This window comes from Heterodontus francisci, chromosome 6, assembly GCF_036365525.1.
Source record: "Heterodontus francisci isolate sHetFra1 chromosome 6, sHetFra1.hap1, whole genome shotgun sequence".
NCBI lineage: Eukaryota > Metazoa > Chordata > Chondrichthyes > Heterodontiformes > Heterodontidae > Heterodontus > Heterodontus francisci.
In genome coordinates this window covers 11,595,782-11,614,670 of record NC_090376.1, presented here as the reverse complement: position 1 = coordinate 11,614,670, position 18,889 = coordinate 11,595,782, and the positions used below count along the sequence as shown (strand labels likewise).

Sequence of the window (18,889 nt, the reverse complement as noted above, 5' to 3'; positions counted from 1 at the left end):
TGGAATCTGGATGTCCCTGTACATGAATCACAAAAAAATTAGCATGCAGGTACAGCAAGTAATTAGGAAGGCAAATTGAATGTTGCCATTTATTGCAAGGGGGAATGGAGTATAAAAGTAGTGAAGTCTTGTTACAACTGTACAGGGCATTGGTGAGATTGCACCTAGTATACTGCGTACAGTTTTGGTCTCCTTATTTAAGGAGGGATATACTTGCATTGGAAGCAGTTCAGAGAAGGTTCACTAGGCTGATTCACGGGATGAAGGGTTGTCTTATGAGGAAAGGTTGAGCAGATTGGGCCTATACTCACTGGAGTTTAGAAGAATGAGAGGTGATGTTATTGAAACATAAAGTTCTGAGGGGGCTTAACAGGGTTGATGCTGAGAGGATGTTTCCCCTTGTGGGGGTATTTAGAACTAGGGGGCACAGTTTCAAAATAAAAGGTCTCCCTTTTAAGACAGAGATGAAGAGGAATTTCTTCTCTCAGAGGATCACTAATCTTTGGAATTCTCTTCCCCAGAGAGCAGTGGAGGCTGGGTCATTGAATATATTCAAGGCTGAGTTAGACAGATTTTTGATCTACCAGGGAGTCAAGAGTTATGGCAGGGGGAGGGAGAGTGGGTGCTGAGGGTAGGCAGGAAAGCAGAGTTAAGGCCCCAATCAGATCAACCATGATCTTATTAAATGGTGGAGCAGGCTTGAGGGGCAAAATGGCCTACTCCTGCTCCTATTTCTTATGTTCTTGTTAACTTAAAAAAGCATGCAAGATCCTTGGCTTTATAAGTGGAGGCACAGAGCACAGAAACAAGGAACTTATGGTAAAACTTTATAAATCATGCCTTAGGCCTCAGCTGGAGTATTGTGTCCAATTCTGGCTATCACACTTTAGGAGGGATATCAAGGACTTGGAAAGGGTGTGGAGGAGATTTTCCAGAATGATACTAGGGATTGAGGGTCTTCAGTTATGTGGCAAGACTGGAGAAGCTGGGATTGTTCTCCTTAAAGCAAAGAAAATTAGGGAGAGATTTGATAGAGGTGCTCAAAAGTATAAAAGTCTTTGATAGAGTAGATAGGGAGAAACTTTCCACTGGCAGGAGATCCAGTAACCAGAGGACACAGACTTACAGTAATTGGCAAAAGAATTTGCTGCCAGAAAGAGCATTGGAAGCTGATTCAATATAACTTTCTAAAGGGAATTGGATATATATTTGAAAAGGAAATATTTTCAGGGCTGTGTGGGAAGAGTGGGGGGAGTGGTAGTAATTGGATAGCTTTTTCAGAGAGCTGGCAGAGGCCACAATGGGTCGAATGGCCTCCTTCAGTGCTGTATGATTCAATGATCTAAATGTTTGCAGCAGTATTACAAGTGTAAAGACTTATTTTTCTTTCCCTCCCTAGGAATTTCTATAGTGGCAAATGGATTCCTTGGTCGGCCGTAGTTCTTGGTGTGACAGCGACACTTTTTACTTACATCGCAATCCTACTGGTAAGTGAACTGTGCATCTCGGCCTAACTGGTAGGCCTCCCTTAATGACTGAGCTAGTAAAGACACTGCACAGCGAGCATTTGAGCGATGCAGGTGAAGAGGGTCGAGTGAACTGTCTCCTGAAGTGCGACGGAGAAACATAGAAAAATGGAGACAGAGAAAGCAAGGAAGTTAAGCTAAATCGTTATAAATCACTGGTTAGGCCCCTGGTTGGAGTATTGTGTTCAATTCTGGGCACCGCACTGTTTAGGAAGAATATCAAGGCTTTGGAGAGGCTGCAGAGGGGTTTTATGAGAAATAGGAGAAGGGATGAGTTATGTGGGGAGATTGTTCTCCTTAGAGCATAGAAAGTTAAAGGTTGATTTAATAGAGGTGTTGAAAATCATGAAGGGTTTCAATAAAGTAGATAGGGAGAAACTGTTTCCACCAGCGGGCACAGATTCAAGATTATTAACAAAAGAACCACTACGAGATAAGAATGATTTTACGCAGTGAATTATGATCTGGAACGTGCTGCCTGAAAGGGCGGTGGAAGCAGATTCGATTGTAACTTTCAAAAGGGAATTGTATAAATACTTGAAAAGGAGTAAAGTCTGCAGGGCTATGGGGAAACAGCAGCGAGAAGTGGGATTAAATGGATAAACATTTCAAAGGGCTTGCACAAGGATGATTGGCCAAATGGCCTCCTTCTGTATGATTCTAAGAGAGGGAAATAAGTGGAAGTGAGAAAGAGCCAACCCATGTGACTGGCACGCTTACTGCTTTGAACTGTTTCTCAGGATTGCAGTTTGCAATCAGAAACCTCACAGTTTATGCTCTGTTCCTTATAGATTGATGTTTTCTCAAAGCTGCCTAACCCATTGGTTCAGCTAAACAATGGAGGGCAGTGATAACATGACGTAACATTACACAGACTTATTGAGAAATAGAATCGTAGAATCATTAACGCATAGAAGGAGGCCATTCAGCCCATCGAGTCCATGCCGGCTCTCAAGAGCAATCCAGTTAGTCCCACTCTCCCACTTGATCCCCGTAGCCCTGCAAGTTTATTTCCTTCAAATAGGGAGACAAAAATTAATAAATACCATACAGCCCTTTCCAAAAATGCTAAGTATTCCCCACTAACAATGCAGAGGACAGGTTTCTTAAAATACCTTTGTTAAAAATATAGTGAGTTTAGAGGGCATGAAAATGAATGTGCCAGTTGCATAATGCATCATATTAGAACTGTGCAGATGCTTTGGTTAACAACAAGAAGCCCAGGTGAAATGGGCAAGGGTATATCGCAGGACAGTGCCATGGTGGACAACTGTAGAGAGAAGAAATGATAAACCAGGAAGGATCAGGTGATTTTAAAAAAAGGAACTTGGATTTATATAGCACCTTTTAAAACCTCAGGATGTCCCATAGCTGTTTACAGCCAATTAAGTACTTTTTAAAATTTATTCTTTCATGGAATGTGGACGTCGCTGGCTGGGCCAGCATTTATTGCCCATCCCGAATTACCCTCGATAAGGTGGTGGTGAGCCACCTTCTTGAACTGCTGCAGTACCTGTGGTGAAGGTCCTCCCCCAGCATTATTTCAAAGAGCAGGTGAATTCTCCCAGTGCCCTAGCCAACATTATCCCTAAACAATGTCACTGAGATATGGATTATCTGGTCTTTATCACATTGCTGCTTGTGGGAGCTTGCTGTGCACAAATTGGCTGCTGAGGTTCCCACATTACAACAGTAACTACACCTCAATAAAAGTATTTGACTGTCTGTGAAAGGTGTAAGCGAAGGTCTTTTTTCTTTTCACAATGAGGGTTGGACTGTACGGTTTCTGTGTGAACTAGTTCAGTGGTATCTACAATGGTTAGAAGCTGTGAAATCTGCACTTTGTGTTTTGCAGGTTCTGGCAATATGTTTGCTAAGCGAAGGCCAGCGTCTGTACCTATTCTGGGGGCACAAGGTGCGCAGCCTCTTCATAATTCTCAGTCGTTCTCAGTCTGTAGCATACGTGAGGGAGAAGGGAATGGACGGATGTGGTCGGGGGGCAACATGCGGGGTTGGAGTAGGGTGAGAAGCTGCAATTAGAGTTGTCTACTACTACAGCAACAGCAACTTGCATTTATATAGCACCCTTAACATAACAAAACGTTCTAAGGCAGAAATTGGGAATGCTTAAGAGATCAGAATTGACAGAGCACAGGGAATTTAGCAGGGGTTGCAGGGCTAAAGGAGATTACAGATAGTGGCAGGACAGGGGAGGGTGTGCAGCCATTTGCAAACATTTGAAAACAAGGATAAGAATTTTAAAATAGAGGTTTTTTTTTACTTGTTTTAAAATTTTAATCAATTTAATTACAACATTTCTCTAGGTGGCTTGCATGGAGTATAAACACTGGCATAGACGAGTTGGGCCAAATGGCTAGTTTCTGTGCTGTAGGTTCTGTGTAATTCTATGTTAGTCACTCTCGTTTCTCAATCAGTGCAAGTCACTAACATTTGTTGAGGAACTCAATGTCACATTTATTGAGGAAATCAATGTCTTGCTTGAGTTCTGTCCTCAGAAATCCTGCAGCCGAGTTTAGGAAGAATCTCAAGGCCCTGGAGGGAGGGTACAGAGGAGATTTACCAGCAGGGTATCAGAGATGAGGGGCTTAGGTTATGTGGAGAGATTGGAGAAGCTGGGATTGTTCTCCATAGAGCAGAGAAGGTTAAGGAGAGACCTAATGGAGATATTCAAGGTGATGAGACTTTTTGATAGAGCAAACTTTCTCCTGGCAAATGGATCAGTAACCAAAGGTCACAGGTTTAAAATAATTGGCAAAAGAACGAGAGGGGAAGCTAGGAGAACTTTTTTCAGGATATTAAGATCTGGAACGCAGGAGCTGAGTGGGTGGTGGAATCAGATTCTGTAGGAACTTTCAAAAGGCAATTGGACAGGCACTTGAAGAGGACTATATTATATGGTTTTGGGGAAAATGCTGGGATGTGGAACTAAATTGGGTTGTTCCGTTAAAGAGCCTGCGTAGGCATGACAGGCCGGATGGCCTCCTTCTGTGCTACGATGCTACGAAAAGTTGAATTTTGGTCAGGTGCATTGACGTGAGTTGCAATCCACATGCATTAGCTCATCTTTCTCTTCCTCTCAGATTGGAATTGTTGTGGTACTGGGTGTTTCTGCTGTCGCTATCGGCTTCTTGTACAATGAGTGGCATGAGGAGTGGAATACCTTCGCCCTCTCATTTCAGGTGGGTGACCGGTCTCCTTTCAGCTCTCTACCCACCAGTGATTCCATCCTTTCTTTACATCTCGGTGGATGTTTCAGCAAACTCCACTCTACGGGCCTGAAAGGTAACGTTGCCTTCACGATGCACTCGGTTATTAATACGCAAATCAGCAACCAGTTCAGGGAAGATACACTGTGAGCTGCAAATCGCCAGCACTTGCTGGTCATTTGCCTCACACGATCGGCATCTCAGTCTCCACGTCCCCGTTATTTTCAAGAACTTGCAGAATTTGCACTTTAATTCACCATTAAACTCAGCACAGAAAGTTAAGTCTGCTAATTAATAGAGACATGATCAATTTTAATACAATCAATCAACCTCTTTGGCCCAGAAACTGAACAATTTAAACTTTCGAGTCTCATTCCTGCAGCTGGCAAATTGATCTTAAAGATTTTTAAAACGTTAAATTTTAAAATGTTATTCGTACTTTTCCTTTCTCTTTTTCCCCTATTTATCCAATCTTTCATTTCCTCACATTATTTCTCTTTCTCTACCCAACTTGACTCTAATTCACCCCATTTCCTTCTGTGTCGTTCCTCTGTTTCTTTCTCAATCCTTAAATCTCATTGGTTAAGGAGATAGACTGTTGGTCCCAACATTCTCTAAGGTCCCAGATGCCCTGTTTCCCTTACTACACTGTTATCAGCTCACACATCCAGCAACTTACAGGGCAAATCATTTTTGAGCTGAAGGTGCTCCGGGAAAATCCAGCCCCATGTTTTGTAGCAAACACAGCCATTTCGTTATCCTCTGTTCAGCTCACTCCATGTTTTGTGACAAACCAGGAATTGAAACAACAGCAACATGTATTTATTTATTTAGAGATACAGCACTGAAACAGGCCCTTCGGCCCACCGAGTCTGTGCCGACCATGAACCACTCATTTATACTAACCCTACAGTAAGCCCATATTCCCTACCACCTACCTATACTAGGGGCAATTTACAATGGCCAATTTACCTATCACCTGCAAGTCTTTGGTGGTGGGAGGAAACCAGAGCACCCGGCGAAAACCCTCGCGGTCACAGGGAGAACTTGCAAACTCTGCACAGGCAGTACCCAGAATTGAACCCAGGTCGCTGGAGCTGTGAGGCTGCAGTGCTAACCTTTAATCCCCTTTAACATAATAAAACATCCTAAGGTGCTTCACAGTAGCGTCAAACACAATTTGACACCGAGCCACATAAAGATATATTAGGGTGACCAAAAGCTTGGTCAAAGAGGTAGGTTTTAAGGAGCATCTTAATGGAGAAGAGAGAGATAGAAAGGCCGAGAGGTTTAGGGAGGAAATTCCAGAGTTTAAGACCTAGGCAGCTGAAGGCACAGTGCCAATGGTTAAAATTGGGGATGAACAAGATGCCACAGTTAGATGAGCGCAGAGAGGGTTATAGAGCTGGAGAAGGCTAGAGATAGGGAGGGGTAAGGCCAGGTAAGGATTTAAAAACAAAGATGAAAATGTTAAAATCAATGCGTTGCTGCACTGGGAACAAATGTAGGTCAGTGAGGCCTGGGGTGGCGGGTGAACAGAACCTGGTGCGAGTTAAGACATGAACAGCAGAGTTTTGGATGAGCTCAACTTTATGCTGGGTGTAAGATGAGAGGCCAGCCAGGAGAACATTGGAATAGTCAAAGCTAGAGATAACAAAAGTATGAATTGTAGTATTAGGACATGTAAGGGTTAATGTTGGAGACAGTGAGAGCCACGCCTCCCACTGTAGACATGATGATGTAATAGTCATATGGTAATGGGCTTTGGAAGAAAGAAGTAGCAAGATGAAGGATGTGAGCTGAGGAGTCTTGAGGAGAGTGTAAATGGTAATGTATATATAATAGAGTTATTAGTTACCCTAATATGGAGTCCTAGACTTTATCTGCAACGCCTGAGCTGTGCCACAACAACTACTACAACATGAATGAGGGTTTCAGAGGAGTTCAGAAAGTGCTGAAGGATCAGAGCACTGCTGTTGAGGAAGTTGACATGTTATTCAGTAATCCTGATTTTTATAAAAACATTTTGTCTGAATTCAAGGTGTGAGATGTTAACTCTGGGCAATATCTTCCATTCTGAACAACATTTGCAGGTCAGATGTAAAGCTGCTTGCATTTTACTGCAGCCTTAGGGTCAATCCTGACTTTGTGCGATAGTGTAGAATGGGATAGTGAGTCAGTATCCCATCCTGATCTCTCATGAAGTCAATGGCGAGATGTAAAATCAGCTGCCAACTCTCTATCGCCCATACTACACACTATCGCACAAAGGCAGGAGTGACACCAGTGTGACTGAGATTCAACTCCAGAAATTTATCCCTTTTTAATTTAATGTACCATTTTTCTGCATTCCCGTAAATCATCTTATGTTTGAGTGAGATTAGTGCTGAATTTAATCGGTTTTATGTCATTCACCCAGCTCGACAGGAACTGGTCTGAACTTCATTAAAATATTCTCATACAATGTGCCTTCAAAACAATCACTTCAGAAAGACTTGCATTTTATAGCACCTTTCGCAAACTCAGGACGTCACAAAGTGCTTTACAGCCAGTGAAGTACTTTTGAAGTGGAGTCACTGTTGTAGTGTAGGAAACGCCACAGCCAATTTGCACACAGGAAGCTCCCACGCACAGCAATGAGATAATGACCGGATATGCTGTTTTAGTGATGTTGATTGAGGGATAAATATTGGGCAGGACACCAGGGAGAACTCCCCTGCCCCTCTTTGAAATAGTGCCCGTGAGATCTTTTACATTCGCCCGAGAGGACACTCGGTTTAGCGTCTCACCCAGACAGTGCAGCATTCCCTCAGTATTACACTGGAGTGTCAGCCTAGATTTTGTGATCTAATCTCTGGAGTGGGACTGTCAACTCACAGCCTTCTGACTCACAGGTGAGATTACTATCCACTGACCCTTGATTGAAGCCTCAGAAGGAAAGTTCCTTAAGGGAATGGTGTTACAGATCTCATGTTGCGTTAACGTTGGGAGAGGAAACCCTTTATATTGACGATTGGCAAGTTTGATAAAGAATTTTTTGCGAGCTGCCAAAAATGTGTTGTTGAGTGCTCCTCCCGGCAAGGAGTCAATGCCTTCAGTGCAGAAGCAATTTGGCAGAGAAAAGGGAGCTGAGGGAAAATCATTGATTTATGAGGCACTGCTCGAAGTGTTTGTGGATATTATTTACCATTGCTTTTAATGTTTGTTTTTGCTTTTTAATATTTTTGTAGGTTACAGCTCCATACCTGCACATTGGAGCTTTGGCGGCCATGACAGTGCTTTCCTGGCCAGTGGCTCAACACTTTGCCAGGACCAATAAAAAAGGTGAGATGGCCAATTGGGCTGTTTTATCCTGGTAGAACTATTTTATTGAATATTCAGGCTCGTGATGTGGGCGTTTATTGCCCGTCTCCAGTTGCCCTGAGGAGCTGGTTGTGGGCCCTTTTCCTAAACTACTGCAGTTCCCTCTCACAATCTGGTGCAACCAATGCAGTTAAGAACCAAGCACGTTGGTGACGGACAATTTTTACAACACTTTTACTGATATCAGCTTTTTATTTCCAGATTTTTTTGAACTGAATTAACATTTCCTGACTGCCATGCTGCATTCGGCGGGGGTGGTGGGGTGAACAGCGTGCGAACTTTATACTTGATGCTGTAAAAAAGGCAACTAATTCTGGGGAGACGGTGGCGTCATGGTAATATCACTGGACTAGTAATCCAGAGGCCCAGGCTAATGTCATGGAGACATGTGTTTGAATTTAAATTCAATTATTAATTTTTTAAAAATCTGGAATTGAAAGCTACTGTCTGTAATGGTGCCAAGCCGCTATGATCAATTTTCATTTTAAAAAAACCCATCTGGTTCACTGATGCCCTTTTGGGAAGGAAATCTGCTGTTCTTATCTGGTCTGGCCTACATGTGACTCCAGACCCACAGCAATGTGGTTGACTCTTAACTGCTCTCTGAAATGGTCTAGCAAGCCTCTCAGTTCAAGGGCAATTCGGGATGGGCAACAAATGCTGGCCTTGCCAGCGACGCCCACATCCCGTGAAAGAATAAAAGAAATGTGACACGCTAGACTTTAATAGGTGGCAGTTACATTGACCTCAGCAATGATGTTTGATTGCGCCAGACTGTCAGTTGGCATCTGTTGTGAATCTTTGGAATTCTCTACCAGAGAAAGGATGCTCAGTCGTTGAGTATATTCAAGACTGAGATTGATACATTTTTGGGCACAAAGAGACTCAAGGGATGTGGTGATAGGGCGGAAAAGTGGAGTTGATGTAGAAATTCGACCATGATCTTATTGAATGGTGGAGCCGACCCGAGGGGCCATATGTCCTACTCCTGCTCCTGCTCCTGTTTCTTATGCTCTTATTAACCTTCTCTGTTCGAAAGGAGAGCAATTCCAGCTTCTCTAATCTCCCTGTGCATCTAAAGTTCTTCATCCCTGGTACCATCCTAGTAAATCTCCTCAGCACCCTCTCTAAGGCCATGGCCATTTTCTGATGCAAGTCCACTAAGTACTAAGTTTATTGAATTCAATTTGAATTTACTGAATTTACCTTGAAAAGGTATGACTTGAACAGATGATCTCTGGGATGCTGAGACTAACTATCAGATAAACAGGTAAACAGGTCTTGTTTTAAGTTTAAAGTATTTCTTTTACCAGCTTCTGTTGTGGGTAATCCATTCTTTTTATTGACACTATTTTAAATTAATGAGAAAGACGGGGTAGGCCTAACTAGGCTCCTATTATAGATCAGTACCCAGAAAGTAGAACAGATGAACTGACTCAAAAGGTTATACAATGCCAAGCCTGGGTTTTAAAGGCCTATTTATTATTAAAATAGGCTTTTCTCTTCCCCTTGTTTTATTTTTAAATATTTTCCCCTGAGGTAACAGGCAAATAGCATTGCAACACACTAACGCACCAACAATTGACTGGTCCATTCTTAGTAGCCATCTGTTCTGTATGCCCCGCAGCCCTTCTGTTGAGTGCAGGATCACTGCTCTCTCTGTAAGTTGGTCACAGACCACCGCCCCCCTCCCCTCCCCTCCCCCCCCCCATTGTGGTCTAGAACATGAACTTGCTTGACTCTAAATTGAAATAGCGGCTAAAAATATGACCAGATAATTTTTCTTTAGTGTTGTTGGTTGAGTGATAACAATTGTTCAGGCCACTGGGAGATCACCCGTGCACTGCTATCGAATCTTTTACATTAACCTGAGAGAGCAGGGCCTCAGTTTAATATCTCATTCAATAAACAGTACCTCCCAACCTAACTGCACCATTGGAGCACCTTAACTACACTGACTGTAGCAGCTCAAGAAGGCGGCTCACCGCCGCAACAAATACTAGCCTTGCCAGCGGCGCCCACATCCCATGAATGAACAATAAAAAGAACGGCTTCACCTTCTGATTTAGGGTTGGGATAGCGGAGAGAAAGCCCAGCCATTGTGTCCCTGTAATACAATAGTCCTGATGGCAAGTAAGCTATAAGTGAAGTAGAGACATGTGACTGTGACTGACTTTCCACTTATTATATAGAATTAGATGGACAAATTATATAATCTGAGATAACATTGAATTTTACAACACAGGAGACCCATCACACTGTGTGAGCTTTCTGAAAGAACTATCCACTTAATCCCATTTAAAAAATATATATATATTCTCAGGATATGGGCATCACTGGTAAGGCTGGCATTTATTAGCTAGATGCCCCTTAGAAGGTAATGTTCGGCCAAGGTGCTGCTGTTAGATGAGGGGTTCCTGGAGTTTAACCCAGTGACGATGAATGTTCGGTGATATATTTCCAACTGCATAGAAGCAATGGAGGAGTATGGTGAGTTGGAAGAAATGGAGGTTGATCTATCATAAAGTAAAAAGACTTTTATTGACCTTTGCCTGTTGCTAAAAACATTAATGTTCTTATCTTTGAGTTCCTAAATCTCAGTCCTTTATTAAAACCATCATTTTGCAAACTGCACCTTCTGGATGAGCTATCTTAATGTGTGACTGAACTTGAAGTATATTGCCAGCAACTATGTGCCAACAAGCTGTTCATATGTAACACCATTAGTCAAACAGGTTGCTGCCAAAGCAAGTGTTAAGTCTGGTGATTTGTACCTTCTGTTCGTCCTCTAATATCAGAGCTCCCCAGAAACTGACATAAGCCTCTCAACACAACAGCTGTACAGTATCTGAGAGGCCTCTTGCTCTGGTCTCTCTCTCTGCTGCGGGTAGTTATATCCAAGTTTTTACTTGGTTTCTCTCATCAGGAAACCACTTTTCAGAAAGAGATTATATTGCATTTGTATAGCACCTTCCACAACCTCAGAATATCCCAAAGTGCTTACCAGCCAATGTAGTGCTTTTGAAGTGTAGTCACTGTTGGACTGCAGGAAACATGGCAGCCAGTTTACACACAACAAACTCCTACAAGAAGGAAGAGATAATGACTGGATAAACTGTTTTATGGATACTGGCTGAGGGATAAATATCAGCCCGGACACTGGGGAGAACGCTCCTGAGAGGGCTGACAGAACCATAGTTTAATGTCTCGTCTGAAAAGCGACACCTCCGACAGTGCAGCACTCTTTCAGTACTGCACTGGGGGAGTGTCAGCCTGGATTACGTGATCAAATCTCTGGAGTGGGACTTGAACTTTATGACCTTCATCGACTCTGAGGTGAATGTGCTACCCTATATTCTTGAAAACTTGTATTTGTTTTATAAGTGGTGCTGTCTGGTAAAGAAAGGGAGCATGTTGGAAAAAGGACCAGATGCAAATCTGTTTGAAGCAGCTCGCATTTCTGCAAACAAAACAGAAATGATCTTTTGTTTGAAAACAGAAGCTTGTAGGATAATTAACAAAACAAAAGCTGCTTTTTCTATTCTGGTAGCTACGAGCAAATACTCTTCGTGGTCAAAGCCTAATTAACAGGGCTAACTGGACGATGCAGTCGCACACCAAGGCAAATAGAGCTCCCATTCAAACCACGTTGTTGTTGGAAACTATGTTAGCAAATTTCCGTTTCGCAATTCATGCCTCAAGGTGCGTCAGAATTTTTCTACTGTTAATTTTGTCTCTGAGTTTTCAACATTTCAACGGTAACTGTGTCAGCCATTGCTCAGTGGGAAGTACTTACACCTCTGAGTCAGAATACTGTGGGTTCCAGTTCAATTCCAAAGATTTGAGCACAAAAATGACACTCCAGTGCAGTACGGAGGGAGTGCTACATTGTTGGACGTGCTGTCTTTCGGATGAGATGTTAACTCAAGGCGTCGCCTGCCCCTCTCAGGTGGGCAGATCCCATAACTAGTTTGAAGAAGAGTGAGCGATTGTCCCCAGTTTCCTGGCCAACATTTATCCCTCAACTGGCATCAATAAAACAGATTATCTGGTCATTATCATATTCCAAGGTTTGTGGGAACTTGCTAGATGCAAATTGGCCATGCTTCCTACCTTACAGCAGTGACTACACTTCAAAAGTACTTCATTGGCCGTAAAAACCTTTCGGAAATCCTGAGGTTGTGAAAGTCGCTATATAAATACAAGTTCTTACTTATTGGCTGGGTCACATATGAACGGTGACCATCTCCCTTTGACATTCAATGGAATTACCGTTGCTGAATCCCCGACCATCAACCTCATGGGGGTTACCATTGATCAGAAACTGAACTGGAGTAGCCATATAAATACCGTGTCTACAAGAGCAGGTCAGAGGCTAGGAATCCTGTGGCAAGTAACTCACCTCCTGACTCCCCAAAGCCTGTCCACCATCGACAAGGCACAAGTCAGGAGTGTGATAGAATGCTCTCCACTTGCTTGGATGGGTGCAGCTCCAACAACACTCAAGAAGCTTGACACCATCCAGGACGAAGCAGCCCGCTTGATTGACACCCCATCCACAAACATTCACTCCCTCCACCACCGACGCACAGTGGCAGCAGTATGTACCATCTACAAGATGCACTGCAGCAATGCACCAAGGCTCCTTCGACAGCACCTTCGAAACATACGACTTCTACCATTTTAAAATTCAAGGGCAGCAGACACAAGGGAACACCATCACCTGCAAGTTCCCCTCCAAGCATCACACCATCCTGACTTGGAACTATATCGCCGTTCCTTCACTGTCGCTGGGTCAAAATCCTGGAACTCCCTTCCTAACAGCACTGTGGGTGTACCTACCACACATGGACTGCAGCGGTTCAAGAAGGCAGCTCACCGCCATCTTCTAAATTCGGGATGGGCAATAAATGCTGACATTGCCAGTGATGCCCGAATCCCATGAACAAATAAAAAAAGGGGCAGAATTTCCTTTCTAGGGGAAAATAATTGACTGGCTGCTAACTCCCTGTAGAGTAGAAGCTCAGTGGGTTCTGTTACCGATGAGTGATCCAGCTCCATGCTCCGCCCAGGCAATGCTTTCTGTCGATCACCCAGAGAGGGATCATGGCTCCAAGCAGCCCAATCCATTTTAATTCACTGCTGGGTTTTTATAGATCAGTTTAACACCATGAAGCCCACAAAGGCTTGGGTTCTTGTGGTTGTGGACTTCCTTCTGTTGCGTCTACCAATCTGAAAACCTTGCTTCTTCTCGACGTATGGTTATGGTAGTGTATTGGTTATGTTATTGGATTACCAATCGATAGGCCTGGACTAATAATCCAGAGAGTGTGAGTTCAAATCCCACTAGGGCAGTTTGAGAATTTGAATTCAGTTTAAAAAGACTAGAATCAATAATTGTTTCTATGAAGCCGTCAGAAGCCCAATGGATTTTCTAATGTTCTTTGGAGAAGGAAACCTGCTGTCCTTACCCAGTCTGACCTATATGTGACTCCAGTCCCATACTAAAATGATTGATTCTTAGCTGCTCAATGAAGCAAGACATTCAGCTGTATTAGACCATTGCAGTGGTTCAAGATGAAGGCTCACCACCACCGTCCCAGGGCAACTAGGATGGGCAATAAATGTTGGGCCTTGCCCACATCCTGAGAATGAATGAACAAGATTCATACTAATTGGTGGTGAATTGCAGGCACCATTTAGTGTTTTGGAAGTTGAGTTAAAATGCTGCAAACTCCTTTTACTCGCTACACCTGCCACACCATTGGAGACAGTGGTTAGATTGTCGAACATACTACCACATGGAGTGGTTGAGGTTGATAGCATCGATGCCTTTAAGAGGAAGCTGGATAAACACATGAGGAAGAAAGGAGTAGAAGGATCTGCTAATAGGGTGAGATGAAGTAGAATGGGAGGAGGCTCGGTCAGCATAGACTAGTTGGGCTGAATGGCATGTAGTTGTGTTTTACAAAGTATATCACAGATACAGAGCATTCATCCCAATGGTCCAGACTGTTGCATGATCCTTGATCCTCCGTGTTTGTATAGACGGTACACAAAGACTGATCACTCAAGATCGGAGCAGTAGCACAATATTGTGGGTTCTTTATTGATTACTGAGAGAGCAGCAATTACATGAGATGGTCACTGTACAGGTGAATCTTCAAGACTGCCGAACACTCAGAATCACGTGGTGTGTTACATCATAGCTCTTACATGACTAACATGATCTTGTAGCCACAACCCTTAGAGGTGTACACACACAACAGATTCAAGCCTATGCTATTCGACTCAACTACTCCTTGAGTAATTCCATATTATAACTACCCTCTGGTTAATGATGTTCTTCTTGAATTCCTATTGGATTTGTTAGTGACTATTCTATATTTATGGCCCCTAGGTATGGTCCGGCCCACAAATGGAAACATTTTCTCTACGTCTACTTCATCAAAACCTTTTATAATTTTACAGACTTCTATCAGGTCACCCCTCAATCTTCTCTTTTATAATGAAAAGAGCCCTAGCTTGTTCAATGTGTCTTGATAGTCGTAACCTCTTAGTTCTGGTATTATTCTTGTAAATCTTTTTTTGCACCTTCTCCAGTGTCTCTAGATCCTTTTTATAATATACAGACCAAAACTCCACATGTGGTCTAACTGTGGATCTTTTCTGCTTTTTATAAATTCTAGCAAATTCTGTGCCACTACAAGTCTGCCCTCTGGAATTCTGCTCTAAAAACCACAGTACCTCACCTATAAGTCCCTCTTCTCAACCATTACATTAGTTTCTTCCCCTTTATACTATTCCTTCCCTGCTCAGTGTTCACCTCACCCCTGTTGTAACTGTTCCGGAATGTTAGGCAATGTCAGGAGAGCTATATAATTGTTGTCAGAGGGAGAGAATACCTTGCATTATTTGACTCACGGAAGGGTGAGGTTTTATAGGATAATTCTGGTACAGATCTGATTTTCTGACATCACTACCTATTGACATGCAAACTTTTTTTATGGGCTCATGATGTGGTCAATGTTGATATGGTTAAATTTGTTGCCCAACCCTCGCTATTTTGAGAAGAATCTTCCTGAGTAATTGCTTTTACAAATAACTGGCTGGCTAGGCCATTTCACAGGGTTCACCCATCACATTGGCTTCTGGAACACCTGGATTCTAAAATTCCCCATGTTCAAATCCTTCCACAGCCTCGCCCCCTCATTATCTTTGTAACCTCCTCCAGCCCTGCAATCATTGAGAAATCTACACTCCTCCAATCCTGGACTCTTGTACATCCCTGACTACCTTCAGCTCCGCTACTGTCTTCAATGACTTCAAAAGGAAATTGGATGGCCACTTGAAGGAAATAGCCTTGTAGGACTACGGAAATCAAGCAAGGGAGTGGGACTGACTGAATAGCTCCATGGAGAGCCGGCATGGATTCGATGGGCCGAATGGCCTCCTTCTGCGCCGTAAATGACTCTATGACTTTACGACACTGCCTTCAACCTATTAGGGCCTAAGCTCTGTCATAGTGGTCCTTTACCTGGAACGTTACTGTTGTGGGATGACCTTAAGAAGGGACGACCTTAAGAACTGCAAGTGAAGATCATCATAAGAAGTGATGTCATGTCACACATGACCAGGCAGTTGTGGGTGGAGCCTGGCAGCATGAGAGATGTTTAAATCTAACTCGTGCAATAACTATTTGTATATATATGTTCCAGTTCAGTTATAATAAAACCCACACTTTGTTGGGAGATTACTTGTAGTCCTGTGCGTCAAATCACACCAAAGGAACAAGTAACATTATAGTTAACTCTATATAAATGCAAGTTGTTGTTGGCATTAAACATGAACCTTGTGGAATGAGACTGGAGTCATGTATATCAGACAGGGTAAGGACAGAAGGTTTCCTCCCTGAAGGGTACTAGTCAGTTTTTATAGCAATCCAGCCCACAATTTGCCAGATTCATTAATTCACTTAAGTTGCTAGTCTAGAAACATTGGGTAGTGTTTCAACTTGGGGCTCTGCCCACCCCCACCCACTGCCACCCACACGAGTTTAAACTAGCTCTGTGGATCACCCACATTTTGTGGAAACTGCCCAGGGTAGTAGGAATCTGGAATTCATTGCCCCAAAAGTTTTCAAATTTGAGCTTGGTAGATTTCTGAATGGTAAGGGATATGGAGACTAGCCATAATCTAATTGAATAACAGAGCAAGCTCAAGGGGCAGAGTGACCTCCTCCTGTTCCTTTGTTCTTAACTTGCCTGTGCAGCAACTGATAAAGCTATCCCGTAACCTGTACACTTCCACACCCATCCAATGATGAAATACATTGATAAGATGGAATTTTAATTTTCTGATATAGGGAACTGTCCTGATATCTTCTCAAAAGCACTCCCTTCATAAATAAAGAACATTCCTTGTTGATTTGTCATAGACTGCAGTTGTGGAGGCCAAGGGACAAGTTGGAAAGTAGAGAGGTTACAAAAATGCAACAACAACTTGCACTTATGTAGCACCTCTAACAGAGTAAAATCTCCCAGGGTGCTTCACAAGAGCGATTATCAAACAAAATTTGACACCGAGGCATATAGGGAGACATTAGGACAGGTGGTCAAAAGCCTGGTCAACCTGGTAGGTTTTAAGGAGTATCTGAGATGAGAAGATAGGGACAGAAAGGTTGAGGAAGGGAATTCCAGAGCTTAGGGCCCAGGCAACTGAAAGCATGACCACTAGGGCGATGGAAATCAGGGAACGTGCAAGAGGCCAGAATTGGAGGAATGCAGAGATCTTGGAGGGTTGTAGAGTTGGGAAGGTTGCAGAGAGAGTACGAGGATATAGAGGGATTTGAACACAAAGATGAGAATTTTAAAAATCGAGGCGTCGCTAGATCCGGGGCCATTGTAAGTTAGTGAACACAGGCTGATAGCTGAACAGGATTTGGTGCAAGTAAATGAACTGATCACCCCATCAATTCTGATAATTCCATCAGTGAGCACGTGGTCTACATTAATACTTCAGTGCAGTGTGAAGGGGATGTGGTATTGTTAAGCTTGCTGCCCTTCAGTTGAGACATTAAACAAGGGCACTGTTTTGTCAGTCAGATCAAGTGGATGTTAATGTTCCCCTAGCACTATCGGAAGAGTTGCTCTGGCCAATATTCATTTATAATAATCACTCAGCTCACTTCAAAGCAATTCCCTGCCCATGAGGTGCTATGAGACATTTCTAAGAGATGTTACAATGCACTTGATAAATGCAAATCTATTTTTATTAGTGCACCTCTGTATATATATCAGCACTGCTGGATTTCTGAAGTGTGGGATTTATCTGGCTGACTGCAAGGCAGATGTAATAGTGCTGGGACCATTGTACAACGTTAATTAAGCTTTGTAGACAGAAAGTGCATGGCCTATTCACAAGATATGGCAATTTTTCTATTGGAACATAAACTAAATGGTACAGTTTTCAGAGGAACAGAAAAACCTGTGGGTGTGAGTACACCAATCTTTAAAGATGGCAGGACAAGTTGAGAAGCCTGTTAAAAAGGTGTACGGGATCCTTAGCTTTGTAAACCGAGGCATGGAGCACAAAATCAAGGAGGTTATGGTAAACCTTTATAAATCACTGGTTAGGCCTCAGCTGGAGTATTGTGGTCAGTTCTGGGCTCCATGCTTTAGGAAAGATGTCAATAAGAACATAGGAGCAGGAGTAGGCCATTCAGCCCATCGAGCCTGCTCTGCCATTTCGTACGATTATGGCTGATCATCCACTTCAATGCCTTTTTCCCACTATCCCCATATCCCTTTATGCCATGGTATTTAGAAATCTGTCAATCTCTACTTTAAACATGCTCAATGATTGAGCTTCCACTCCCTGGGGTAGAGAATTACAAAGATACACAACCCTCTGAGTAAAGAAATCTCTCCTCATCTCTGTCCTAAGTGACTTCCCCCTTATTTTGAAAATGTGTCCCCTGGTTCTAGATTCCCCAACCAGGGGAAACATCTTAGCTGCATCTACCCTGTCTATCCCTTTAAGTATTTTGTAGGTTTCAATTAGATCACCTCTCATTCTTCGAAACTCTAGAGAATCCAGGCCCAGTTTCCCCAATCTCTCTTCATAGGACAGTCCCGCCATCCCGGGAACAAGTCTGGTGAACCTTCGTTGCACTCCCTCTATAGCAATAATATCCTTCCTAAGGTAAGGGGATTGGTTCTGGATAATGCCTGTGCGGAGTTTGTAAGTTCTCCCTGTGACCGCGTGGGTTTCCGCTGGGTGCTCCGGTTTCCTCCCACAGCCAAAGACTTGCAGGTTGATAGGTAAATTGGCCATTGTAAATTGCCCCTAGTGTAGGTAGGTGGTAGGAGAATGGTGGGGATGTGGTAGGAATATGGGATTCATGTAGGATTAGTATAAATGGGTGGTTGTTGGTCAGCACAGACTCGGTGGGCCGAAGGGCCTGTTTCAGTGCTGTATCTCTCTCTGACTCTATGAGTCTAAAACTGCACACAGTACTCCAGATGCAGTCTAACCAAGGTTCTACACAATTGAAGACTTCACTACTCCTGTACTGAAATCCTCTTACGATAAAGGTTAACATACCATTAGCCTTCAGGTCTTAGAGAGGATGCAGGTTTGAGGTTTTCTAGAATGGTATCAGGGATGAACAACTTCAGTTATATGGAGGGATCATAAGATCATAAGAAACAGGAACAGGAGAAGGCCATTCGACCCCTCAAGCCTACTCCACCATTCAATAAGATCAAGGTT

The 18,889-nt window shown here is 43.1% G+C and overlaps 1 protein-coding gene across 8 annotated transcripts in view; it reads left to right on the top strand.

Moving 5' to 3' along the window:
• gdpd4a (glycerophosphodiester phosphodiesterase domain containing 4a) overlaps positions 1-18,889 on the top strand; it is a 69,336-nt gene that overhangs the window by 29,566 nt on the left and 20,881 nt on the right. For 6 of the 8 annotated variants that reach the window (XM_068032772.1, XM_068032778.1, XM_068032777.1 and 3 more), the window contains 4 exons: positions 1,400-1,487; positions 3,382-3,441; positions 4,628-4,726; positions 7,984-8,077. In XM_068032772.1, the coding sequence (XP_067888873.1) occupies positions 1,400-1,487; positions 3,382-3,441; positions 4,628-4,726; positions 7,984-8,077 (341 nt within the window). The remainder of the gene's footprint in view (positions 1-1,399; positions 1,488-3,381; positions 3,442-4,627; positions 4,727-7,983; positions 8,078-18,889) is intronic. The other 2 variants (XM_068032774.1, XM_068032775.1) reach the window with 2 other exon arrangements.